Raw genomic sequence first — 27,093 nt, 5'->3', positions numbered from 1 at the left:
TGTTCATAACAAACCCCTTTCAACCACATCTGAATTTATGCTAACGAGATGATTTTTGAAAAGCCCCTTGATAAGCTAAGGATAGAGGCTGGTTGCCAGTGATTAGAGGTTGGAACTTCAGTCCCCCCCCCTTCACCTCCAGGGAGGGGAGAGGGGATGGAGGTTTAATTAATTACCATTGGGCAATGATTTACTCAATCATGCTTACATAATGAAGCCTCTGCAAGAACTCAAAAGGACAGGGTTTAGAGAGCTTCCCCTTGATATTCTTGTTTTGTGTGTGTGAACAAGAACACATCCATATGCCAAGAGGTTGGAGTCTCTCACATTTCATGCTCAGGACCCTCTGGACATCATTCTACACATTGCTTCATCTGGCTGTTCACTCACCTCCTTTAATATCCTTTGTAACAAACAAGTAATCAGTAAATAAACTGTTTGCCCAAGTTATGTGAGCTGCTCTAGCAAATTAATCAAGCCAACATTAACTAACAAACATTAATATGAGATAGCTGTCCTGTGAAAGGACATTCGTAATCACTGCCATGGAACACAGACAGACCTATGGGAACGCTCGAGAAACTCTCTTGGAAAACCTGAATAGTGAATATGACTTAGATCTTTTCCGAAGAGCGTGAGCCCAGGCTTCAGAGGATTTGGACAAGTTAAGGCCGCAAGACCAAAGCACAGAGGAGAGCAACATGATTAAAACAATTGCTTTTGGTGGTTATGAGCTCATTACCTGGTACCATTCTTCCTATCCCAAAGAATATGCAAGACTGGGACATCTCTACATATGTGAATTCTGATTAAAATACATGAAAGGCGAAATGATACTCAGCTAACACACGGCTAAAAGTGTGTATGGAAACAGCCACCCGGTGATGAGATATATCAGAAAGGCTCAGTCTTCACGTTTGAAGTAGACCGCAAGAAAAACAAAGTCCACCGCCCAAACCTACGCCTGTTGGCCAAGCTTTTTCTGGACCACAAGATATTACATTATGATGTGGAACCCTTTATGTTCCATGTTATGACAGAAGTGGACAACACCGGCTGTCACCTGATTGGATATTTTTCCAAGGAAAAGAATTCATTCTTCAACTGCAGTGTAGTATCCTTAGCATCCCTCAGTACAGGAGACAGGACTATGGCAAGGTGCTCATTGATCTCAGTTATTTGCTTTCCAAAGTGGAAGAAAAAGTTGGTTCCTCAGAACGTCCACTCTCCAGTCAGAGGCTCACAAGCTACTGCAGTTACTGGAAAGAAGTGCTTCTCGGCTACCTGCGTTATCTCCAAGGGAAAGAGATTTCTACCAAAGAAATTAGCCAGGAGACAGCTGTGAATCCTGTGGACATTGTCAGCCCTCTACAGACCCTCAGATGTTCAACTATTGGAAAGGAAAACACTTAGTTTTAAAGACACGGGACCTGATAGATGAGTGGAGAGCCAAAGAGGTCAAAGATCCCCTCTAAAAAAAAAAAACAACCATGGACCCAAGCTTTTTACAATGTGCCCCTCCCACTTTAAGTGACCTGTTACTCTGAGCCTGCGAACCCCGGCAGCAGGAATCTCTACCCTAGGGATCCGTCTGTCATCTCTGGGGCTCTTGTGGTTGGTAAATACAGTATTTGGGGGGAAGACCAACCTCCTCAGGACTGTCCCGGCTCCGACCCTGGTGTATGTTGCAGAAGTTAGTTCTGAGGAACTGTGATTTCGGCCTCACTGAGGTTGCCTGGATGGGATCTCTAGTAGCCCTGAAGGCAGACACCTCACAGCACTGATCCATGGTGTTCTGTTTGGCACCGTACCTGTCCAGTCACCGGCTCCCCTCTTGCCCGGTAGCCCCATGAGCTTGTTTGTGTTCCATCTTCTAAACTTTGAAATAATGCTTCTTCCTGCCTGGTCACCAGACTTCCGAATAATGGCTGCTGCCACAAGGACCTTTCCAATCACTCCTTACATGTGTTTACTTTTTTTTTGGAACAGCAGGGAAGAGGTAACACTTGTGAGTGTGTGCACACTGGGAGGGGTCCGTTCCCTTTGGATTTTACCTCACTTTGATTTCTTTCCTCCATTTTTATTGACAGCCTTGCTTATAATCAGTATCAAGCTGGCCAGAGAGCAATATTCTCTTAAGACTCTTCCAAGGACGAGTCTTGCTAACAGCGCATAATCTATCGGAACGAGATGGAGAGGGCAATTAAAGGCGGCGATTCGGTACTCCGAGTTCACCTGTGGGCAGTGTCTTGGCAGAAGGCAGCAAATACTTCTTTTTGCCTCGCCAGAAAGTACCCAGTCATAACTGCTTTCTTCTCTCTTAACTCCCTGGCCCCCTTTACATTTGCAGGTGCCAAAATAACGTTCAGTCCTCCTTCATGCTGCAGGTGAAGAGGTTCATTAGACTGCAGAAACCTTCTCCCCAGTACCAGTCTGATGTAGCACACCTCAGTTGCACCGATTTTTGTCTGAACATTCTTGGCGAGGTAGGTAGGACATGACCGCGCATGATTTGCAGATCTCTGCCCAAGACTCAGCAGGCCACCCCCGCCAAGGTTTGCTTCTCTTTAACAGTGCCTCACCCTCCTTCTTGAACTAAAGTGCCCATGCCCTTCCAAGAACTCCTCCCCCATTTCCTTTTTTGGGGTTTGCCACCGTTCCCCCCTATCCCCTGGTTTCCTATTTTTGGTGTTCAAGCAAAGCAAGAGATGCTGCCTTTAACTTCTGTCCAGCCCCTTACAACTTTTTTTTTTTTTTGATGGCTTCCATTTTCTTTTCTTTTTTTTAACTTTCTTTTTTATTTTTTAAAATTTACATCCAAATTAGTTAGTGTATAGTGAAGCAATGATTTCAGTAGATTCCTTAATGGCCCTTACCCATTTAGCCCATCCCCCCTCCCACAACGCCTTCAGCAACCCTCAGTTTGTTCTCCATAATTATGAGTCTCTTTTGTTTTGTCCCCCTCCCTGTTTTATATTATTTTTGTTTCCCTTCCCTTGTGTTCATATGTTTTGTCTCTTAAAGCCCTCATATGAGTGAAGCCATATGATTTTTGTCTTTCTCTGACTAATTTCACTTACCGTAATACCCTCCAGTTCCATCCACATAGTTGCAAATGGCAAGATTGCATTCTTGTTGATGGCCGAGTAATACTCCATTGTATATAGGTACCACATTTTCTTTACCCATTCATCCATCGATGGAGATTTGGGCTCTTTCCATACTTTGGCTATTGTTGGTAGTGCTGTTATAAACATGGGGGCCCTTCCAACTTTTTGATGGGGGCCCTTCCAAGCTTTTGATATATGACATGACACCCATCCCAACCTGGTGTCCTACAATACTCCACTGCATGTGGAACCCTCACATTCCTGACTCGGGTCATTTGTGCCTTTCTCTCGTCATCTCTGTCACTACTCACACCCACTGCAGTCTGGGGGGAGCTAATTTTTAGCATATTTAACCAGTTTCAGTGTCACTGTTAAAGTTTGTCTAAAAGCAACTTCACTGGGGGTTTTCTTTTTTTTTTTTTTAATTTTTTTTTTTAACGTTTATTTATTTTTGAGACAGAGAGAGACAGAGCATGAACCGGGGAGGGGCAGAGAGAGAGGGAGACACAGATTCGGAAGCAGGCTCCAGGCTCTGAGCCATCAGCCCAGAGCCTGACGCGGGGCTCAAACTCACGGACCGCGAGATCGTGACCTGAGCTGAAGTCGGATGCTTAACCGACTGAGCCACCCAGGCGCTCCAACTGGGGGTTTTCTTAAGGGTAAAGGAACTTTACCGAAGCTAACCCTTCCCCACATGTGGTAGACAGCACCGTTCCCTATCTATTCCTCAATAAAGCATGTTCTCTGCTCAAAAAAAAAAAAAAAAAAAATTAAGGTGAGATAAATGATTTTCTAGAAAATAGAAATTAAATTGATCAATCCTAAAAATCGTAGGGGGAAAATGTAGTCCAAATAAACAGTCTTAAATAGGCAGCAAGCCCGGAGAACTTTATGGATAAACCTACACCAAACATCTAAGAAACATTTACCTACCTGCTACGGTCTGAATGTTTGTGTCCCCACAAAATGTATAGGTTGAAATACATACGGTATTAGAAGATGAGACCTTTGGGAAGTGCTTAGGTATTGAGAATGGAGTCCTCTTGCATGGGATGAATGCTTTATAAAAGAGGCTCTCGAGAGACTTCACATGTCTTCCACCACGTGAAGACAGTGATAAGGTGCAGGCTATGAACTAGGAGGAGGGCTCTCACCAAAATGTGATCATGCTGGTGCCTTACCTTGGACTGCCCAGCCTCCAGAACAGTGGGAAATAAACCTCCACCGTTTATAAGCTACCCAGTCTCTGGCAGCCCAAACAGACTTAAACACTACAGTACAGGTAAACTTACCCAAAGCTATGAACTACATTATTCAGATTCCCTTCCAACTATTGTCTTCACGAAAATTTTTCACCACCAATTAGATGAAACAGTGTGAGACTTGGAAGTAAACATAAAGCAGGAGAGATTTTCCTGCGGATGTTTCTGCCGATAATCAAGGTCATAAGTGATGCGTTTCCAGATGTGATTGGTAGGGGCAGATTGAGGATTCCAGTGTCTGGCCTCTTGTGGGTGGAGAGACAATTGTGGTGACAGTGGCATGGCAGCAAGAGCTTCTGGAATCTGGGACCACTGCTGCTTCAAAGTGATCCTGAATTCAAAGATATCAGTCAAGAACTCCCAACTTTCATTAATCTAGACTTGCATTCATTATTTTTATATTTGGACTTTGGGTCCACAAAAATGTTTTAATCATAATTGGAAATTCATAATACACTACCTTCTTGATATTCTTGCTTTATTTTGTTGTGGGGTTTTTTTGCGTGTTTTTTTCTTAATTTTTTTAAGTTTATTTATTTATTTTGAGAGAGAGAGAGAGAGAGAGCAGGGGAGGGGCAGAGAGAGGGGGAGAGAATCCCAAGCAGTCTTTGCACTGTCAGCACAGAGCCCAATGTGAGGCTTGAACTCACGAACCATGAGATCGTGGCCTGAGCAGAAACCAAGAGTTGGACACTTACCCAATCCAGCCACCCAGGTGCCCCTGTTTGATGTTTATTATATAAACACCACTGCCCAATACAAAACCTGGAACTCTATTATGTGCCTATGTGTTCCTCCCAATACCGGCCTACCATCCAATTGTAACCATTACATTGAGAATTATGTTTATCTAACCCTTGTTTTGTTTTCACTTTTACCAGATACGTGCCTAAATAACATAAGCATACAATGCAGAAGGTTTCCCTAGTTAGAGTTATCCCCATAGCATAACTCTTCATTCCAGTACCCACATTTCATAGACTTAGATCTCGCTCCACACAGCATTTGTTAGGTGATGTTTCATAGGAAAAATGTAGATTTATTTATTTTCCGATATGGTGGTAACAGTATAAGCTCACCATTTACCTACATCTCTTCCAACTCTTGGTGTTATGTTTCTTAACGTTAGCCATTAAAATGGATATGAAACAGTATATTATTGTGGTCTGGATTGACAGTTTTCAAATTATTAGTAGAGCCGAGCATCTCTATAAAAACACATTTATTGGATTCTGTATTTCCTCTTCTGTAAAATGTTTTTTTTTATTTTTTTAACAATTTATTTATTTTTGAGAGACAGAGCACAAGTGGGGGTGGGGGGGGGCAGAGAGAGAGGGAGACACAGAATCCAAAGCAGGCTACAGGCTCTGAGCTGTCAGCGCAGGGCTGACGCAGGGCTCGAACTCACAAACTGTGAGATCATGACCTGAGCTGAAGTCGGACGCTCAACCGACTGAGCCACCCAGGCACCCCTGTAAAATGTTTAAATATTTTGCCCAAATTCTGTCTTTTCTAATTGATTTGTGACAGTTGTTTATATGTTCTTATGCAGTATTAATACTATATTAGTTACAAGTATTTAAAATATCTTCAGGGCACCTGACTGGGTCAGTTGGTAGAGCATGCAACTCTTGATCTCAGGGTTGTGAGTTCAAGCTCCCATTGGGTGTGGAGATTACTTAAAAAAATTAAATCTTTAAAAAAATAAAATAAAATATCTTCTTGCAGTTCAACTTTTAAAATTTTTCTTTATAGTGTTTTGATGAACATGAGTTTCATATTTTTATTGTAGAAGAATTTTTAATTATTTTGCTTCTTGGAATACACATTTTGTATCTTTATAAGGAAATTCCACTCTGGCAGCCAGACTCCAAGATTGTCCTCAATGATTCTCACCTTCTGGTGTTCATACCTTTGGATAGTCCTCTTATTTATTTAAAAAAAATTTTTTTTAATGTTTATTTATTTTGGAGAGAGAGAGAGAGAGAGAGAGAGAGAGAGCATGAGTAGGGGAGGGACAGAGAGAAGGGGAGACACAGAATCTGAAGCAGGTGCCAGGCTCCGAGCTATCAGCACAGAGCCCAAGGTGGGGCCTGAACTCACGACCCGTGAGATCATGATCTGAGCCGGTTGGACACTCAACCGACTGAGCCACCCATGTGCCCCAGCCCTCTTCTTTATTATATCAGGTTTGGTCTGTGTGATCAATGGAATTATGGTGTTTGGCTTTTGAAGCTAGATCACAAAAGACATTGCTGCTCTCAGTTGCTCTCTTGGATTACTTGCTCTGGTGGAAGCCAGCCAACATATTGTGAGGACAGTCAAATAACCCCAAGGAGAGATAGATCCCTGTGGTGAGGCACTGAGGCTTTCTACCAATAGCCAATATGAAATTGCCATGTGAGTGAACTTTCTAGGAAGCAAATCCTTCAGCTCTTGCCAGGGATTCCAATGACTGCAGTCCCAGTCACCATCTTGGCCAAAAGGGCTTTTAAGTGGCATTTTGGTGAAAGAAATTCATAATTTTCAAAAGTTACTTCCTTATGAGTCTTCTAACAGACAAAATAGTACAGTCTCTGGCACAAGGAGTGTTTGCAAAAAGAAATATGAAGAAAGGAAAGAATGAAGTACCAATTAAAGAGAAAACGAAGGAAGAGTTCATCTTATCATTAGTGAAAAAGAGGAAACTAGAAGAGGGATGATTGAAGGCAGAAGGGTATCTGAATACTTCCACGAACCTCTGTGACAAAGATTATACATAAGCGTAAGAGGAAATTATCATTTTATGATAGGTCTTAACTTGAAAGGTGTCAGTGAATAAAGTTCCATTCAGAGATAAATCTTCTTCATCTCACATATTGAGTTTCTCTTAGTATCACAGAAAACATCATTCCAGCCCCATCCTCTGTTTTCCCAGAAAACTATTGAAGCACATTCCTCTGCAGAAAAATTGGGCTCATTCTGGTGCCATAATCTAAAGAGAAACAAAAAGGCAAAAGTCTTCTTCAATGAATGCATTGCGATTGATTAGAAAGTATGTAGGGTCAGGGTTGAACAATGAGGTTCAGAGGGACAGAACATCCCAATGATTGCTCTCCTCTTCTCATATTGCCCTCCTCAAAAACCACAAGTGTGGATACATACCTTTACTCTTGTTCCTCTGTCACTCCCCTGGCAACATTTGTATGCAATAGAGTGTCCTTGGACCTTCCGCCCCCAGATTCTGATCTTCACTTTTCTCATCTATTCAGAGCCCTTATCCCAACCTAAGTTATTAAAAAAGTTCCTCTCTTAGTGGCCTGTAATAAAGGGGCTGCCTTATCATTTGTGTACTCCTAAAGTTTGTGTACTCTTAATCACGTTCCTAAGTTAGTTTCTCTATTCTCATGGATCAACACTAAACAAGTGTCAGGGAGAATGAGTCTGAATATAAGAAGTTACCCTGCTTCCAAGGACTGCAGTCTGGTAGGAGGTGAGGGTGTGGGTAGGACCTTATTTTTGGAATGAAGAAACTGGATTTTATTGCTGGCTTACTTTGATCTTAGAGAAGTAACTTACTCTCCCAGGTATTAGATTCTTCATCTATTAAAAATAGGAATCAAGGGCAACGTGGTGACTCAGTCAGTTGAGCGTTCAACTTTGGCTTAGGTCATGATCTCATGGTTTGTGGGATTGAGCCCACATCGGGCTCTAAGCTGGCAGCACAGAGCCTGCTTGGGATTCTCACTCTCTCCTCTCTGTCTCTGACCCTCCCCTATTTGTTCTTTCTCTCTCTCTCTGAAAATAAATAAATAAACTTCAAAATTAAAAAAAAAATAGGAATCACAATAAGGTCTCCAAATGGATCACGAGATTGTGTGAAAATCAAATGAGACAATGTACAATTAAATGGATTTTTAAGCCACAAATAAATAGTATTATTATATTATTATCCCATCAGAACTGAACATAGTTCTTCCCTGGATATTTTAAATCGTATTAACTGGAGAAAAATTTGATTGAAGTGTCTACATGTGTTTAGAGGCAGTAAAATGTAATGGCTGAGAGCGTCACTATCTTTGGAGTTAGGTCGACATGAAATTGAGACCTAGTTTTTCATCTTACTAGTTCATTGACATTGAGCAAGTTATTCAATTTTTTAACCCATAAGATGAGTTCTAAAAAATAAGCTTTCACGAAGTTTAAGTGATATAATACATGTACTTAGTAAGAGCTTACTGTTAGAATCTGTTATCATTGTTACAATTGTAAATATTAGCACTAGTGATCGCTACGAACAGAATTCCCCTAACTTTTCTACCTAAACAAGGCCCTATGGGTCATTAATCTGATTCGGCGCTCACCTGACATTTTCCTTGTAAGGTGTCTGATCAATCCATTGCCAATTGTCATTCCCTTGTGTATCTGAGAGTCCCAGAAAATAAGACAATGATTCATTCAGTTGCTGGACAAGGAAATTCTGCATGAAGAAAAGAAGGAGTCATAGACTGCAATTTCCTATAACTCTAAAGCGAAAAGAAAATGTGAGGCATGATGAACAGTCACACGACAGCACATTGGCCAAGAAAACAAGCCAAAACACCAACAAGATCACAGGAGGGGACGACTCCTAACCCACCCATCTCAGGCAGAATTTATTCTTTTTTTTTTTTTAACCAAGAGACAGAATTCTTTTAAAATTACATGTCAGTTTTTGTACTTTTAATCATTTTTTAATTTTATAAGTTCAGAGGTGTTTCATCTCATTTCTGATTGTTTACCAGTGAAATCACATTTGGGTTATCAAAATTTACATTTCCCTATTCTCCTAAGAAGTACTTCTCTAGGAAGTGGGAAATTATCTGTAAAAGTTAAACATAAAGGAGTGCTGACTGGGTTTTAACAGTCGTGATTTTAACAGAGAGAGTGCATGCGAGTGGAAGAGGGGCAAAAAGAGGAAGAGCGAGAATCCCCATTAGGTTTCTCTTGGGATTGTCTCTCTCTCTCTGCCCCTCACCTGCTGGCTCTGACACTCTCCCTCTCAAAATAAACAAATAAACTTTAAAAAATAATAAAAGGGGCGCCTGGGTGGCTCAGTCGGTTAAGCGTCTGACTTCAGCTCAGGTCATGATCTCGCGGTAGGTGAGTTCAAGCCCCGCGTCGGGCTCTGGGCTGATGGCTCAGAGCCTGGAGCCTGCAGCCTGCTTCCGATTCTGTGTCTCCCTCTCTCTCTGCCCCTCTGCCATTCATGCTCTGTCTCTGTCTGTCTCAAAAATAAATAAAACGTTTAAAAAAAAAATTTTTTTTTTAAATAACAAATAATAAAACAAAATGGCATCCTTTTGCAAAGAGCTAGGATTGTTAACTGTTATAAAATAGGTTGGCACTCATTGCCCAAGACTGGTTTTCCTTGGGTTTTTGCTAAAACAACCTTAGCAGTTTCCTCCATTGAAAACAACTCACGATTGCAAATGCCACTATCTCACAGATATTCGAACTTTTCATTTCAGCTTAGCCATATATTGTATGAATGTATTAATCTTAGCAGAATGTTTTCTATGCCTCTATTCCAGTGAATAGACTAAGTACCAGATAAAAGGAGTAATTTTTAAAATATTAATTCTAAAGACTTCTAAAAAGACAAAAAAAAACCAAACAAACCCATAATGGTCTAAATCACTTATCCAGAAGATATACATATTGTACTTTAATTCCATATCACTTTATTATTGAAAGCAAACACCTCTTACTTGAACTTACTTTATCACAACATCCAATGTATGCAAGTCCGTGCTCTGTCAAAATTAGTATCTAATGAAGACACAGTTTCGTTTACTGAGAGCCAAACTGAATGTGATGCTTTCAAATAAACTCAATACTTTTATTTATTTATTTTTTACTGTTTATTTATTTTTGAGAGAGAGAGACAGAACATGAGCGGGGGAGGGGCAGAGAGAGAGGGAAACAGAATCTGAGGCAGGCTCCCAGCTCCAAGCTGTCAGCACAGAGCCCAATGCGGGGCTCAAACTCATGAATCGTGAGATCATGACCTGAGCTCTTCTTGGCCACTTAACTGACTGAGTCACCCAGGCACCCCTGAACTCAATACTTTTCGAAGCGTAATTTATGTGTTCCTGAAGTTTCTAAATAGTATAATAGCAATTTTAGATGAATAATATCTTTTTCAGAGAGTGAGGAAGGAACAAAGAGAAAATAAGAAAAAGAAAGCAATTTGAATGCAATTTCTCTTTTCTTTAAGGGCTCTGAATTTTGCTATACATACAAAGAAATATTCCTTTGTTTTGTGTACAAAAATATGCTATGGAACTTTATAGAAAACAGAGTGCTTTATAATAGATTCTGAAAAATATTAAAATAAGTTTGGCAATATTTTCTCCTGAGCTTTATTAAATACTGAGAATGCTGCTTGCAATATTCTATGTGGACATTTACTTTTGTTTCACTATAATATAAATTAACATTGTCAAAACAGACATTCCTCAAATATAGAGGATGCTTTTGAGATGTTTATATCTACTAGCCAATGCCTTACAATTAACATGCATGCATATTTAAAGTAAAAGTTAGATTGAGTCTTACTACATTGAAATTTTTCATTTTGTCAGCTGAGAACTATATATATGTCTGGTAGAAAAGCAAGTGAAATTCTGAATATTAAGGTGAGCTTTATAAACATTTTTACAAAACTTTCCTGGAACATATAATACTTATTACTTATTATATTACATTTAGCATGTTTCTATTTATCAATCAAATCTGATAATTTGCTATTTTTTTGTTTTAGAGATGATTCGCCCTTAAAAATATTGACCTTCCAGATGATTGCCATTTCACCAAACAAATCAAAATGCTTGTTGATTGTATGATTAAATGTTGACACTCCTTTGAGAATCTGAGTATGGGGAAAAACAGAATTTTGAAACAGAAGTTGTTAATTATTTGCTTGGGAAAGTCCTAATACAGAGAATTATGTGGAACCAGATTTCATTACACATGTTCCATTCATTCATTCATTCATTCATTCAGCAGAAAGAAAATGGAAGGACCATACGGATTTCATCATTCTATTGTGAATGTTGAAAATAAAGAAAGATTGATAGTTTACTATGTAAAATAAATAAATATTTACTTTTACAAAATGAAAAATGTCTTTTGAAAAATGTACCTGCTCCACTGACATTAGCAATATGGTGGAATAGGAAACCCCAGGTCTTCATTCCCCCAGGTAGACACCAAAGTTAACAATATACAGACCAACTTGCCTTTATGAGAACTCAAGAAACCAGTCAAGACATTGCAGGGCCCAAGGCAAGTGCGAAGCCAAGCAGAGCTGCATCAAAGTGGGTATGAAAGTTTGTTGAATTTACCCACCACTTCATGGGCAGACTACAAAGCAATCAGGAGAAAACAGCCAGCCCGCACCTTCTCTCATGGGAAGGAAATACGCCCAATGCTCTGGCTTTTCAAGGGGGGTGCTGGAGGGACTAGTTTTTGCCTTGCTTGAGTGGGAGTACTGGGACTGACTTCCTGCCTTGGCTCCCACCACTATGTGTGTTACAACTAGTCCCTGCCACAACATAGGCAAATGCAGCTGGCCCTCACAGCAAAGTTTGTGCATACAATCAGCTCCAGTCACTACCTCTGCTTGCCCTAATCCCCACTGGACTTGAAACTACCACTGAGACACCATGAGTCCTTGTACCCTCTGTGGACCTCCCACAGTGCTCTCTAAGGACCACAGAGCTGTCTGCTGTGTAGCCTAGTGATCTGGGCCAAAGAAACTTCCTTACCCCCAGACCCTGTGCTTTCACAAGCCCCCATCCTTGGTGCCCTGCCCCACTAGACCTAGGTCACATCACACTCCAGTGTGTCTCTACCCAGAGGTGAAAGTCTTCCCTAAGTTACATCAACCCATAAAGTCTGGATAAGAGATTTTTGCTTATTTAAATGTGCAGACACCTAGGCAAAGTACAGGAATCACAAATTTGTGGAAAAAGTTTCCACCAAAGGGATAGAGTAAGCCCCTAGTATAGTTCCAGGGAAGTGGAGACCAGGAATTACCTAACAAAGAATTCAAAATAATCGTTCTTAAGATGTTCAGAAAGCCCTAAAAGAAAAGAGAAATTGCATTCAAATTGCTTTCTTTCTCTTATTTTCTTTATTTTCCTTCCTCACCCTCTAAAAAAGATATTACTCATCTAAAATTGCTATTATACCACTTAGAAACTTTAGGAACACATCTACACTAAAAAAAAAAAGAAAGATCACTAAAAAACAAAACAAAACAAAACAACAACCTAACTTTACACCTCAAATACTTAGAAAAAGAGAAAAAAACTAAGCTCATTTGAGCTTAGAAGGAAAGAAATAATGAAGATCAAAGCAGAAATAACTGAAATAGAGACCATAAAATACAAATGAAATCAAGAGCTGGGTTTTTTTTTTTTAAAGATAAAATGGACAAACCTTTGGATAGACTAAAAAAAGTGAGAGGATTCAAATAAATAAAATCAAGAATGAAAGAGGGGACATTACAATTGATACCACAGAAATACAAAGGATCATGAGAATACTATGAATGACTATATGCCAAAAATTAGATTATCTAGAATAAACAAAAAGATTCCTAAATATATATAACCTACAAAGACTGAATCATGAAAAAATAGAAAATCTTAAAATACCAATAATGAGTAAGGAGACTGAAAAATAATTAAAAACCTCAGAACACAGAAAAGCCCAGGACCAGATAGTTTTACTGGTGAATTTTAACAGACCTTGACAGAAGAATGAATACCAATCCTTCTTGAACCCTTTCCAAAAAATTGAAGAGAAGGAAATACTCCAAAATTCGTTTTATGAGGTCAGCATTATCCTGATACAAAGCCGGACAAGGATTCCACAAGAAAAGAAAATAACAGGCCAATGTCCCTAATGAATATAGATACAAAAATTCTCAACAAAACACTAGCAAACCAAATACAACAGCACTTTAAAAGGATGGGCACCTGGGTGGCTCAGTCAGTTCAGTGTCTGAATCTTGATTTCAGCTCAGGTCATGATCCTAGGATCATGAGATCAAGCTTTGTGTCAGGCTCCACACTGACCATGGAGCCTGCTTAAGATTCTCTCTCTCTCTCTCTCTCTCTCTCTCTCTCTCTCTCCCTCTGCCCCCTCCCCCACTCACTGTAAATAAATAAATACATAAGTATATAAATACATATACATAAATACATAAATACATACATACATACATACATACATAAAAGGATTAGACACCATGATTGAGTGGGCTCTACCTCTGGGATGCAAGGATGGTTCAACATATTCAAATGAATAAATGTGACACACCATATTAATAGAATGAAAGATAAAAATTATATGATCATCTCACTAGATGCCAAGAATCATTTTACAAAATTCAACATCCTGCCATAAAACAAACAAACAAACAAAAACAAAAAACAAACAAACAAAACTCATAACAAATTGGGTATAGAAAGAATGTTCCTCAATATAATAAAGGCCATATATACAACAAGCCCACAACTAACATCATAGTGGTGGAAGGTTGAGACTTTTTATCTAAGATCAGGAAGAAAACAAGGATGCCCACTCTCACCCCTTCTATTCAACATAGTGCTGGGAGTCCCAGCCAGAGTTAATTATGAAGAAAGAAAGAAAGAAAGAAAGAAAGAAAGAAAGAAAGAAAGAAAGAAAGAAAGAAAAGAAAAGAGAGAGAGAAAGAAGAAAGGAAGAAAGGAAGGAAGGGAGGGAGGGAGGAAGAAAGGAAAGGGAAATAAAAGACATCCAAATTATAAAGGAAGAAGTGAAATTCTGTTTGCAGATGCTTATATATAATCATATATATATATATATAATATATATATAATCTTATATATAATCTTATATATAGAAAATCTTACAATTCCACCAAGAAATTATTAGAATTAATAAACAAATTCAGTAAGTTGTAGAATACAAAAATCAGTTGTGTTTTTAACAATGAACTACCTGGAAAGGAAATTAAAAAGCAATCCCATTACAATAGAATAATAAATACTATACATAATACTAATAATAAAATACTTAAGAATAAATTTATCCAAGGAGATTAAAAATCTGTACACTGAAAACTATAATACATTGATGAAAGAAATTGGGAAAGACACAAATAAATGGAAACATATCCCATGTTCATGGATTGGAAGACCTAATATTGTTAATATGCCCAGATTACCCAAAGCCATCTGTAGATTTAATGTAATTAATCTCTACCTATTAAATACCTATAGCATTTTTCACCGAAACAGAAAAAACAATCCTAAAATTGATATAGAACCATAAAACACCCCAAATACTTTAAAGAAATCTTGAGAAAGAATAAAGGTGGAATCATCACACATCCTAATTTTGAACTATATTACAAATCTATAGTAATCACAATATTATCGTATTGGCATAAAAACAGGAACATAGACCAGTGGAACAGAACAGAGTCCAAAAATAAACCTATGCACATACAATAAACTAATATATGACAAGGGAGCCAAAAATACTCAAAAGATAGTCTCTTCAATAAATGGTATTGGAAAAACTGGATAATTACTTGCAAAAGAATAAAATTGGACCATTATGTTATTCCACTTACAAAAATCAACTCAAAATGGACTGAAAACATATGCAAGACCTGAAACAAACTTCTAGAAAAAGAAACGTAGAGGAAAACCTCCTTGACATTGGTCTTGACAATGAATTTTTGGATATGACACCAGAAGCATAGACAAAATTGAAGTGGGACTACACCAAATTTAGAAGTTCTGCACAGTAAAAAAACAAAACAAAACAAAACAAAACAAAAAAACGATCAACAAAATGAAAAGGCAACCTATGGAATGGGAAAAAATTTTGGCAAACCAGCTACAGATAAGGTTAATATCCAAACTATATAAAGAACTTACACAACTCAACAACAAAATTAAATTAAATAATTTAAATCCAATTAAAAATGGGCAAAGGGCCTGAATAGACATTTTTTCTTTTTTTCCAATTTTTTTCTTAATGTTCACTTATTTTTGAGAGAGAGAGAGACAGACAGGCAGACAGAGCATGAGCAGGGGAGGGCAGAGAGACACAGAATCTGAAGCAGGCTCCAGGCTCCGAGCTGTCAGCACAGAGCCCAACGCAGGGCTTCAACTTAGAAACCTGTGAGATCATGACCTGAGCCAAGTCGGAGGCTTAACCGACTGAGCCACCCCAGCACCCCAAATAGATATTTTTTCAAAGAAGACATACAACTGGCCACTAGGTATGGAAAGATGTTCAATATCACTAATTGTTAAGAAAATGTAAATCAAAACCACAAGGAGATATCACCTTATACCTGTTAGGATGACTAATCTCAAAAGATACGAAAGAAAATAAATGTTAATATCGAAAGATAATAAATGCCATCAAGAATGTGGAGAAAAGGGCACCTATGTGCCCTGTTGATGAGAATGTAAACTGGCACAGCCAATAGGGAAAGCAATACGGAAGTTCCTCAAAAGATTGAAAATAAAACTTCCATATGATCCGGCAATCCCTCTTCTGGGGATTTCCAGAGGAAATGAAACCACTATTTTCAAGACATAGCTGCAACCCCATCTTTATTGCGGCGTTAATTACCAAACCCGGACATGAAAACAACCTAAGAGTCTATAAATGGATGAATGAATAAAGAAAGTGTGGGAAATATACAGCGTAACATGACTCAGCCATAAAAATGAAGGAGATACTGCCCTTTGTGACAACATGGATGGATGTTAAGGGCACTAAGCTAAGCGAAATAAGTGAGGAAGAAACAAGTACAGTATGATCTTACTCACGCGTGAATTCTAAAAAAAGCCAAACTTACAGAATGAATAAATCACAGGGATAAAAGGCTCAGCATAAGGAATATAGTCACAGGTATCGCAACACTATTGCCGGGTGAAAGACGGTAGCTACCCTTGTGCCGACATAGCATGACATATAAACTTGTCAAATCACTATGTTTGTTGACACCCGAAACCAATGTGACAGTGCGTGTCAACTGTACTCAAAGAAAAAGTAAATTAATTAAATTACATTTATTTCATTTCAATTAAAAAGCCACGTATAGAAATAGACTATAACAGTCTACGGCCATACTACCCTGAACGCGCCCGATCTCGTCTGATCTCGGAAGCTAAGCAGGGTCGGGCCTGGTTAGTACTTGGATGGGAGAAATAGAGCATAACAGTGCTTCAGGTGCTGGAGTGCGGGGGAAATGGGAAGATGGTAATCATAAAGTTCCAGCTTCTAGTTACAAGATGAATCCAAGTTCTGGAACTGTAATGTTCAGCACGGTGACTATAGTTAACAATACTGTGCTGGATCCTGCAAAGCTGAGAAGAGAATGGGACTTAAATATTCCAACCACAAAAACAAATGGTAATTACGTAAATTGATGGATGTGTTAACTAACCTTTTGAGGGAATCATTGTGCAACACATACATACATCGTCCTCACATTGCACACCTTAAGCTCATACAATTTTATATGACAATTATATCTCTTTAAAGCTGGAAAACCGCCGTTGGAACTAATACACAAACTCAGGAAAGTTGGAGGATGCAGACTATACATACAAAAACCAGTTGCGTGTCTATGCAATAACAATAAGCAATATAAAAAGCAAATTAAGAAAGCCACCTCACTTACGGTAGCATCTAAAGAACAAAATACTTAGGAATAAACTTAGCAAAGAAAGTGGAAATCTTATAATTTGAAAATTACACAACATTTTTAAAGAAATCAAAGGAGACACAATTTTTTTTTAATTCCAAGTTTTTATTTAAATTCTAATTAGTTGATACATACGGTAAAACTGGTTTCAGGTGTAGAATTTAGTGATTCATCACTGACATACAACACTCAGTACTCATCACAAGCGCCCTCCCTAATACCCACCACCCATTTAACCTATTTTCCACCCTCCTCCCTCCACCAACCCTCAGTTTGTTCTCTAGAGTTAAAAGTCTCTCATAGTTTGCTTCCCTCTCTCCTTTTCTTTCCCTTCCCCAATGTTTATTTGTTTTGCTTTTCTTAAAGTCCACATATGAGTGAAATTTGTCTTTCTCTAATGGACTTATTTCACTTAGCATTATAATACTCTATCTAGCCCCATCCATGTTGTTGCAAATGGCAAGATTTCATTCTTTTTTATGGCTGAATATTCCATGGCGTATGTATACATACGTATGTATGTATGTATTGAGATACACACACACACACACACACACACACACATACATATCTATACCACATCTTCTTTATCCATTCATCTATCTATGGACATTTGGGCTGTTTCTATATCTTGGTTATTGTAAATAATGCTGCAGTAAACATAGGGGCACATATATCCTTTCAAATGAGCATTTTCATATTCTTCACGTAAATATCCAATAGTGCAATTGCTGGATCATATGGTGATTCTATTTTTAATTTTTGAGGAACCTCCATACTGTTTTCCCCAGAGGCTGCATCAGTTTGCATTACCACCAACAGTGCACGAGGGTACATGACAGAGTCTTACTATTGCTAACCATTAGAGAAGTGAAAATCAAAACCATAATGGAATATATAATCTCACACCCATTAGGACGGCCGCTATCAAAATAAAAAAGAGAAGAGGGGCACCTGGGTGGCTCAGTCAGTTAGGCAGCCAACTTCAGCTCAGCTCATGATCTCATGGTTGGTGAGTTCGAGCCCCCCATTGGGCTCTGTGCTGACAGCTCAAAGCCTGGAGCCTGCTTTGGATTCTGTGTCTCCTTCTTGCTCTCTCTCTCTCTCTGCCCCTTCCCAACTTGTGCTCTATGTCTCTGTCTCTCAAAAATAAATCAACATTTAAAAAAAATTCTTTTTAATAAAAAAGAGAAGAAAATAGCAGGTGCTATCAAGAATGTGGAGAAATTGGGATCCTTGTGCATTCTTTGTGGGAGTGTAAAATAGTACAGACACAATGTAAAACAGTGCAGTTTCTTCAAATAAGTTAAAATTAGAATTACTATATGATGCAGAAATCCAACTTCTGGGTATATATCCAAAGTTACTGAAAGCAAGACTCATGGAAACATTTGCACACCCATGTTCACTGCAGCATTAGTCACAATAGCCAAGAGGTAAAAGCATCCCAGATGTCCATCAACACTTGAATGGATAAATGATACGTGGTATATGCACAAAGGAATATTAGTCAGCCTTAAAAAGGAAGAGAGTTCTGTTACTGCTACATGAATGAACTTTGAGGACATTATGTTACATGAAATAAGGCAGTCACAAAAAACCAAACACTGTGTGGTTCAACTTATACGAGGTGTCCGAAGGAGTCAAGCTTGAAGTTCGATAGAAGGGGGGTTACCGGGGACTGGAGGTGGGGGGCAATGGAAGTTGCGGTTAAAAGGGTATAGAGTTTCACTTTTGCACGATGAAAAAGTTTTAGAGATAGATCTTTTTGCAACAATATGAATATGGGTAACACTACTGAACTCTACATTTAAAACCAGTTCAGATGGTAACATCCGTATTTTCTTCCACAATTAAAAACAATTTAATGAAAAATAAACACAAGTACCTGCTCTGCTTCTGTGTTGATCACCACCAAGTGAGCACCCATTGCAACACAGTTCTGTTCACTCTTTGACCAAAAATTCTGCTCAGTAGAAATGAAGTAGCAGCTGGAACCAAATGACTTCCAAGCACATGGGCAACATGCCCAGACATTCCCTGTGTTGCATGAAAGAGAAGAATGAGCGCGAGACGGCACAAATAAGATTAAAGAGGTATGTTTCATACACATAAAATTCCAAGAATCTGCATTTCTTTTCTAGAGATCGGTTTCTTATTTCACGTATTTACTGTTTCCCTGAATTATATAGCTTGGAGCCATAGATCTGCTTTTAAATAAACATTGTTTAGCATTAAGCCCACAATATTTAAGCCCTAAAGTTTACCTGCATAATTGCTCTGGATTTCTTGCCAAAAAAAAAAAAAAAAGCTATTATCATTGTTTTTCCCTGTCCTTCAAATCCTTTATACATTAGAAACATCAAGGTCTCTCAGGATTTCAAATGACCCGCGCAGGTGAAGCAGATAGGTATACATACATATATAAGATACATATATATGTGTGTATATATATATATACATATATATAAATAAATAACAAGTCATTTAGATTTGTTGAGGTTTGAGTGTTTTGAAAGCTATTTTAATATATCTGGTCTTCTCGGGTTTAATTTTTTGATCCACATTGTTAAGATTCATCTGTGTTGCATATAGGTCTATTTTATTTATTTTGTATGTTATTACATCATTAAGTGATGACAAACAATGTACAGGCTTTTTTATCTTTTATAATACTATAAGTTGGATGAAATAGGCCACGTCTCTATCATTTTAATATTAGCCACTTGTAGAAATCTGTCTCAATTATGTATTCTGTTCATTAGTTTTTTTAAAGTTTATTTATTTATTTTGAGAGACAGAGAGAGAGCAGGGGAGGGACAGAGAGAGAAGGAGAGAGAGATAATCCCAAGCAGGCTCCACACTGTCAGCACAGAACTCCACTTGGGGCTCAAACCCATAAACTGTGGGATCACGACCGAAATCAAGAGTCAGATGCTTAACCGAGCCACCCAGGCGCCCCTGTGTTCTGTTCATTATTAAAGACTGCTTTTCACAGCACTCCTCAAAGCATGTATTAACGTTATTATTTCAATTTAAAAAGTCTGATTTGGCTGACTGTTTTGATGGTCGGTACCGTCTTGGTCAACTAAATTATATACGGCAAACATTTTGCATATGATGAATGTGCTGAATCTCTAGCTCTGGGGTTGACAAGAATATTGATGAATAGAAGCACTTGTCAAAAAGCTACACTAACATTAATAATATTTTGTGTTCCCAATTGCTCTGAGAATAATGGACTGATCAAGTACTTTGACTAAAAAACAGTACCTATTAAGGTACCTATTAAAAAGCAGGTGTAATTAGAAGTCATTTGACAAGAGTTACTAAAACCTTTTCTAGTGTACTACCTTGAAATTGAGAAAGCAAATGACTACTAAGAAATAACAACCTTTTGCAAATTAACCCATTTATTATTCTTTACTCTCAACAACACTGAAGAATAATCTAATCAATGCTCAGTTAACACACCATTAAAATAATTTTTGATAACAGAAAACTGGATGATTTTTGGCAAATAACTTAAAAAGTTTAAAAACTGGTGATATTCTAACAAATCGCCTTCTATTCCTACTTATTTATATAAGTAAGATTTATTGGTATGTGTCACTAAATTGAAAAATAGGAACAGAACTGATGTTGAATTCTATCTCATTCTAGTAATATTAGGATACAACTGATTGTTTTTTTAAATTTTTTTAATGTTTATTTATTTATGAGAGAGAGAGAGAGATGGATGGAGGGGCAGAGAGAGAGGGAACAGAGGATTTAAAGCTGGCTCTGCACTGACAGCAGTGAGCCAGGTGCCAGGCTCGAACTCACAAACTGCTAGATCATGACCTGAGCCAAAGTCAGACACGCAACCAACTAAGCCATCCAGGCACCCGACTGATTGTATTTTTTTTTTTTAAGTCGTTAAAAGATTTTTTTTAACTCATTAAGAGATGAGTTGTGGTGCTTCGGGTAAGCTCGAGCCCCGCTCTGGGTGAGCCCATCTCTCTCTCTCTGTCTCTTTCTGCCCTTCATGAGATTCACTCTCTCTCCCTGCCCCTTGCTCAATTGCGCCCTCTCTCTAAAAACAAAAAACAAACAAACAAAAAAACGAGAGAGAGAGAGAGAGAGAGAGAGAGAGAGAGAGAGAGAGAGATTGAGATGAGCTGGGGCACCTGGGTGACTCAGTTGGTTAAGTATCTGACTCTTGATTTCAGCTCAGGTCATGATCCCAGGGTTGTGATATCAAGCCCCACCTCGGGGCTCGCTTGCAATTCTCTCTCTCTTCCCCTGCCCCTCTCCCCAGCTCGTGCTCTTTCTCCCTCTCTAAGCTAAATTAAAAAAGAGAGAGAGGTGAGTTTCTAATAGTTTTATTTTATTGGTAATAATTTGTCAAAATTTGTAATAAATGTGATGTGTTGAATATTGTATCCTCATAATGTGGATAAGTCAATGATACGTAATGATAAGTCAATCTGGAAGAAATTTTATAACATGTAAAGCCTAATGGCCCTCAGGAAATGAAAATATCAGACATATAGTACATATTTTAGAAAATCAAGGAAGTGTGATGTAAACATTAGTTGAAGAGGGAAAAAGAATAATGTAAAACATCCAACTGTTAACGAATACATACTTTTTTTTTTAATGAATGATGGTAGTATTTCAACACCAGCAGAGAGATTTTGAAAGGAGTTGCAAGAGTTTTGTGTTTTAAATGTCAACACTTACAATATTTTATTTTTATTTTTTTAATGTTTATTTCTTTTTGAGAGAGACAGAGACAGAGTGTGAGCAGGAGAGGGGCAGAGAGAAAGGGAGACAGAATCCGGAGCAGTCTCCAGGCTCTGAGCTGTCAGCACAGAGCCTAACGCGGGGCTCGAACTCCCAAACCACGAGATCATGACTTGAGCCATAGTTGGATGCTCAACCCACTGAGCCACCCAGGCGCCCCAATACTTATATCTTAGAACTTAAACCCTTCATTTCTACAGCTTGGTAAAAAAAAAAATTTAATGTCAAAATAAATTGTATAAGAGGGTATGTAGTTTTTCAAAATCCTTGTTGGGACCTGAATTTGAAAACTACAGGTCTAGGTAGAGCTCAGCTCTACTGAAGAAACTTTATCCGGGCATCTGAACATCTCAACACTCTGACTGGGACTCAGGGGGAAACAAATTAGAGAAGACACACTGAGACTATCAATTATTTCTTAACTGTAATTGAAATGAAAATTTTGTGTTTAGACTTTTGCTCTTCCTCTTCATTGTAATAAGAATTTGAAGAGATATTGTTAACATTGGAGCCCTTTTATTTGCTGATATGGTATTAAGTAAAATAATTTTATCATGTAAGCTTGAATCGTGTAACTTGAATTAGTTATATTGATGAGCTTAGTTGGCCATAAATAATACCAGGTTGGGTATTTTTAAGGAGTAAATTCGCAGTCTCTTCTGCAAATGTAGGGTTCATTTCATTAATATCCATCTCTGTCTCGTTCATTTCAGAACATTCTGAAGGCAAGGGGTAAAGCACTCATGGCTGCTTCCAAGAAGGCATTCTTTAAAACTCCAGTTGTTGGAGTGCCTACCTCCTGATAGAATTGTCTTCCTCCTCAGAAGGGCCAGCTCCACAATTGTTTGACAAAAGAACCCCAAGGTGACAAGAGAACCAGAAGTCAGGGAGAGTAAAGAAAATCCTCCCTAACCACCCCATGTACCATATTGTTGCCAAATAACATAAAAGGGAAAATCCCAACATCTCACAGAAATACAAAGAAACATCTGCCCTCGTTTTATGCCTCATAGGTTTCCACATAGCCGCAGAGGATTGGATTATTTAGTTCTTGAAGTAGCAAGAGTCTGAAATCTACTTGGATTTTTTTTTTTCTTGGAAAGAGTAAGGCCATAAAGACTACTACAAACATGTACTTTACCTTTTTTTGACTTTCTTCACTAGATATAGTGTGGGGCAAATTATGATTCTGAATTCAACTGCCCCAGCTCTTCACCTTGGAAGTTACCAGGACTATATTTTACAGTGAGGGCAATCTCATCCTGAGCCATGTTCCAGGATTCACACTAACCAGTAATAAAGCTGATGCTTGGCATGCAGATGGCTATTACTGAGAACTTTAGATAAAAAAGAAGATTTTATCCATTTGATAAGGATGAGGTTAATGTGAAATGAGAACTGTTATGAATAACTTCCAGTGTTAGCTTGAGCAAAGTACATGGTATGTGTTGGTAGCATTTATTGAGATCAAGCAGTCTGGAGGAAAAATTGTTTTGAGGATGAATCTACAGCCTGATATGAACATGTAAATTTAGAGATATCTTAAAGCAGAGACTTTATTTAAAAAAAAAAAAAATGGAATAAACCAATGTTGAACTTGACCTTGACCTCTCTCTGAGAAAAGAGAAAGTCTGGTTAGGCATTGCAACACCTTACCTCTCATGCTTGTCCCTTCACTGAAGCAGGTTAAACCTGAGTGGTGTGTGTGTAGTTCAGACAGCCTTTGGCCAGTTTTGCCATATGTAAGATGATAAGTCACTGTGAAGGAAGCAGAAGGATTAGTATTCATCATTTGTTTTTATTATAGAGAGTTATGCTCTGTATCTCTTGCCAAGCTGGCTTGCTTCCAACCCCCACCAATCTCTTCTCTCTAGGCAAGCTCATAAACACTATGCTGAATTACGACTTGTTTGTATTCATTAATTTTGTTTGTTTATATGCCTGCCCATTTATTTTTTGGTTCTTTCCCCACTGGAATTTAAGTTCTATATTCTTGGGCAGAGATTTGATCTGTTTTCCACATCAATCGATCGCAAACACCTGGAATAGTGATGGTCACAGAGTAATCAATAGATATTTTCTGACTCACTGGCTGTCTGTTTCTCCGTAATGTTAATAATCCTGAAGCAAGCTTGCAGGTTATTTTAATATTTTCTAAAATTTCTGACTGTTGGTAGCTACAGATAAACGTATGGGGTAAATAACAACCAAGGGGAACTTTTAAACATTTAGACATTTTAAATGTCTCGGATAAACATTCACTTTTATGCTCAAGGGTGTGTGCCTTAAGCATAAGATCTGTTCTCTCTCAGGTTCTGCCATGACTCTTCACTTACTTTTTTTTGCCCTTCTACTACTGAAGCTCAATACAGTCAAGACTTTCTACCTTGGGTCCTGAATATCTGCTTCCTTTAATGAAATAACTATTCTTAAACCTCCTTCTCTTTTGCACTTGACCATGAAAAGTAAAGCAGATTTTAACTTAGGTGATAACCGTGTTTTAACAAAGGCTGTGAGATTGGTTTACATCTCAGAAGGAACTTCAAACATGGCCCATTTGACATAGGTAGTCACTTTCACTGCCTCCCAGACTATTCAATATTATTTTTAATTACGTTATCAATGAAAAGAGGACCAAATTGTAGCTTAAGGAGCAAAAAGATCTTTGAAACTTCTCACAAAATGAACTTGAAATATTTACTTGGAAGTAAATTGAACAAGGAAAACAAAACTTCATTCCCTTATATCTTCAAGATTGCATTTGAAAACTTTTTCGTCTCATACTGGGAAAGACTCCCATATGAAAATCAAAGAGCCTAATCTATGCTATGATTATAAAAGTAATTATAGTTGAAGTCTCAAAATAGAGGACTTTTTGCCCAGAGAACAGTGATCACTAGGGAACCCGGTAGTGGATGATGTGTCTTAAAGGATGTCTACAACTAACACACATTCATATGTGAGGCCATAGTGGGGAACGTGTTAATAAAACCAGGTAAAGTAGATCCGGAAGCAGAGTCAATTATCAAAAGATGGAAAAAGAGGAGGGAAAGAAGGAGGAGGAGGAGAAATCAAATATGGTATTCCAAGTAAGAGCTAACATATTAATGAGATTAAAAAAAAAAACAAAAACAAAAACAAAAAACATACCCTAGGAAATCTTTATAGAACACGATAGGAAAAGGAATCAAGGGAAGTGGCACCTGAGTGAAGAACTTACCCACACAGCTCACAATGAAACAAGCACTGAGGAGTGCTATGGAAATCACAGCAACAGACCAGAATCTTACTTGGGACCGCCATACTGCTTTCTCTGTCAGACCAGCAAGACAAAAGCAGTTATCAAGAAGCCAGGAAGTGAAAATTTTTAGGAAGCTTAGAGCAATGAAGAAACCAGATGAAGAATCTCAGAGTAATTAAAAACCTAAAACAAGAGAGAGCTTAGAAACTCCCTCAGAATAGGGGTTCCTGGGTGGCTCGGTCGGTTGAGTGTTGGACTCTTGACTTTGGATCAGGTCATGATTCCAGGGTCATGGGATTGAGCCCTGCATTGGGATTCTCTCTCTCTCTCTCTCTCTCTCTCTCTCTCTCTCTCTCTGTCTCTCCCTCTCTCCCTCTTTCCCTCTCCCCCCACTCATGCTCTCTCTAAAAATTAAGGGCGGGGAGGCGGGAAGGACTCTTTCAGAATAAATAAGCAAATAGTGGCTCTGTAGTCCTAAACGATCTGGGCAAAACTCACCCTCAGCCAACCATAATTCCCATTTCCTTATTCTTTCTTCTTAAATATTATGCTAATCCATTGAGTCTCGGTCTTGCTGAAAACATCACTTTACCTCCCTCTTCCCATACCACTGTATTAATATTTGGTTTCTTACTTTTTGAAGTGCTTCTGGCTCTGAGGAATTATTCTTTCTTTCAACTTCCCATCACTCTTACTACGGTGGCCCAATCTTGGTCCCATCAATCTGTGGTCTACCCCTTGTTTCCAAATGACCTTTATCATCTCATCATATACTTCTGCTTTCCTCTCTGGAACTGAGAAAAGGAATGCTCACCTCTATCTTGAGGTTGCCCGTCTCGTACCATTATCTTCTGTATTCAGAAGATTCAGGAGGCTCTTTTTCACCACTTGCTCTGAAGATGTCACCAGAGCTCTGCTTCAGTCAAAGAGGTCAGAGCTCAGAGACAAACTGCTAAACACTCTTTTGAGGCTAAGGGACTTCTGGTAAAAACTGTATCTTGAAGAAGAAGTTGTGGTTTGGATAAGTTTCAAGTTGTTTTAAAAATACTAGGAGAAATAAGAGGAAATTGAGAAACATATCCCAAACTGCTCATTGGAACTTTGACATGAATTTCAGATTATGTGTCAATTCCTGACATAAGATTTCTGATTCCTATTCTGGTGTGCAAAATAGAAAATTTCATATGCCCTAAAAGAAATTTATTTGTAGGCCTTAATTTAAGTGCTCCCAAGCCAAATTTGATTTTATGTAAATTTTAATCCATGTATTGAAGAGGGTCTTAGAAGTAAGCAAAAGTCTGATTGACTAGATATGGCTTCAATAATAAGGGTTAATATAGAAATTACATAAAGATCTACAGACATTGCTCAGGAATATGATTGCAAAATGGAAGATTCTGGAATCTATCTGCAAAGCGATGAAACATTCTTATTGCATCAAGACCAATATTGGGCATAGGTTAGTCATCTTTTATTATCTCCCTGAGTAGGTAAGGGGGAGCTTGAAGTGGTATAACATCAAAGACAGCCTTCATTAATTTCTTCTAATTACTCAGGAGCTTGGGGATCCTTCAAAACATACAGTCTCTAGAATGTAGACCTTTCTCTTTATTAATATCACAAATATCTCCACATTCTCAAGTGAGCAGTCTTGAATACAAAAAAAAAAAAAAATCCTAATATGAATAGGTGCATACTGTACTCAACAAGCTTTTAAAGTGATGGCATAGTTACAGTGAATGATAAAATAGATATTGAGAACAGTAGTAAAAGCCCAGAAAATTCTCCCTGGGGTTGGTTAGAGAGATACAACAAGTCGTAAGAGGGAAAGAAGTGGTTATAAAACATATGCTTCTGCCTCCAGTTCCCCTCAGAGATAAAGAAACTCAAACCCAAGGTATGAGATGGTCCAAAGAAAATTTGTAAACTTTATATATAGGAAAA

The 27,093-nt window shown here is 38.3% G+C and overlaps 1 protein-coding gene and 1 pseudogene across 2 annotated transcripts; one reads left to right on the top strand and one right to left on the bottom strand.

Annotated features, from left to right (window-relative positions):
- The first annotated feature begins 545 nt into the window (after nt 1-545).
- On the top strand, nt 546-1,475 carry LOC109276162 (histone acetyltransferase KAT7-like; annotated as a pseudogene).
- Nucleotides 1,476-5,577: 4,102 nt separating this feature from the next.
- Nucleotides 5,578-26,564, bottom strand: LOC109276072 (C-type lectin domain family 6 member A-like). 2 transcript variants are annotated; one of them, XM_019464610.2, is made up of 6 exons: nt 25,964-26,347; nt 25,129-25,221; nt 23,565-23,666; nt 19,009-19,160; nt 8,716-8,831; nt 5,578-7,346 (listed from the first exon to the last, which is right to left on the bottom strand). In XM_019464610.2, the coding sequence occupies exons 1-6, from the start codon at nt 25,992-25,994 to the stop codon at nt 7,202-7,204; spliced, it is 639 nt and encodes a 212-aa protein (XP_019320155.1). In that variant the 5' UTR covers nt 25,995-26,347; the 3' UTR covers nt 5,578-7,201. The 2 variants fall into 2 exon arrangements, with proteins under 2 accessions (XP_019320155.1, XP_019320156.1); XM_019464611.2 differs by lacking the exon at nt 25,129-25,221 and having other exon boundaries at nt 25,964-26,564.
- Nucleotides 26,565-27,093: the final 529 nt, after the last annotated feature.

Source organism: Panthera pardus, unplaced genomic scaffold (assembly GCF_024362965.1).
Source record: "Panthera pardus isolate Hobbes unplaced genomic scaffold, ASM2436296v1 HiC_scaffold_6, whole genome shotgun sequence".
Classification (NCBI taxonomy): Eukaryota; Metazoa; Chordata; class Mammalia; order Carnivora; family Felidae; genus Panthera; species Panthera pardus.
The sequence above is the reverse complement of the archived record's forward strand: the minus strand, read 5'-3'. Positions and strand labels throughout refer to the sequence as shown.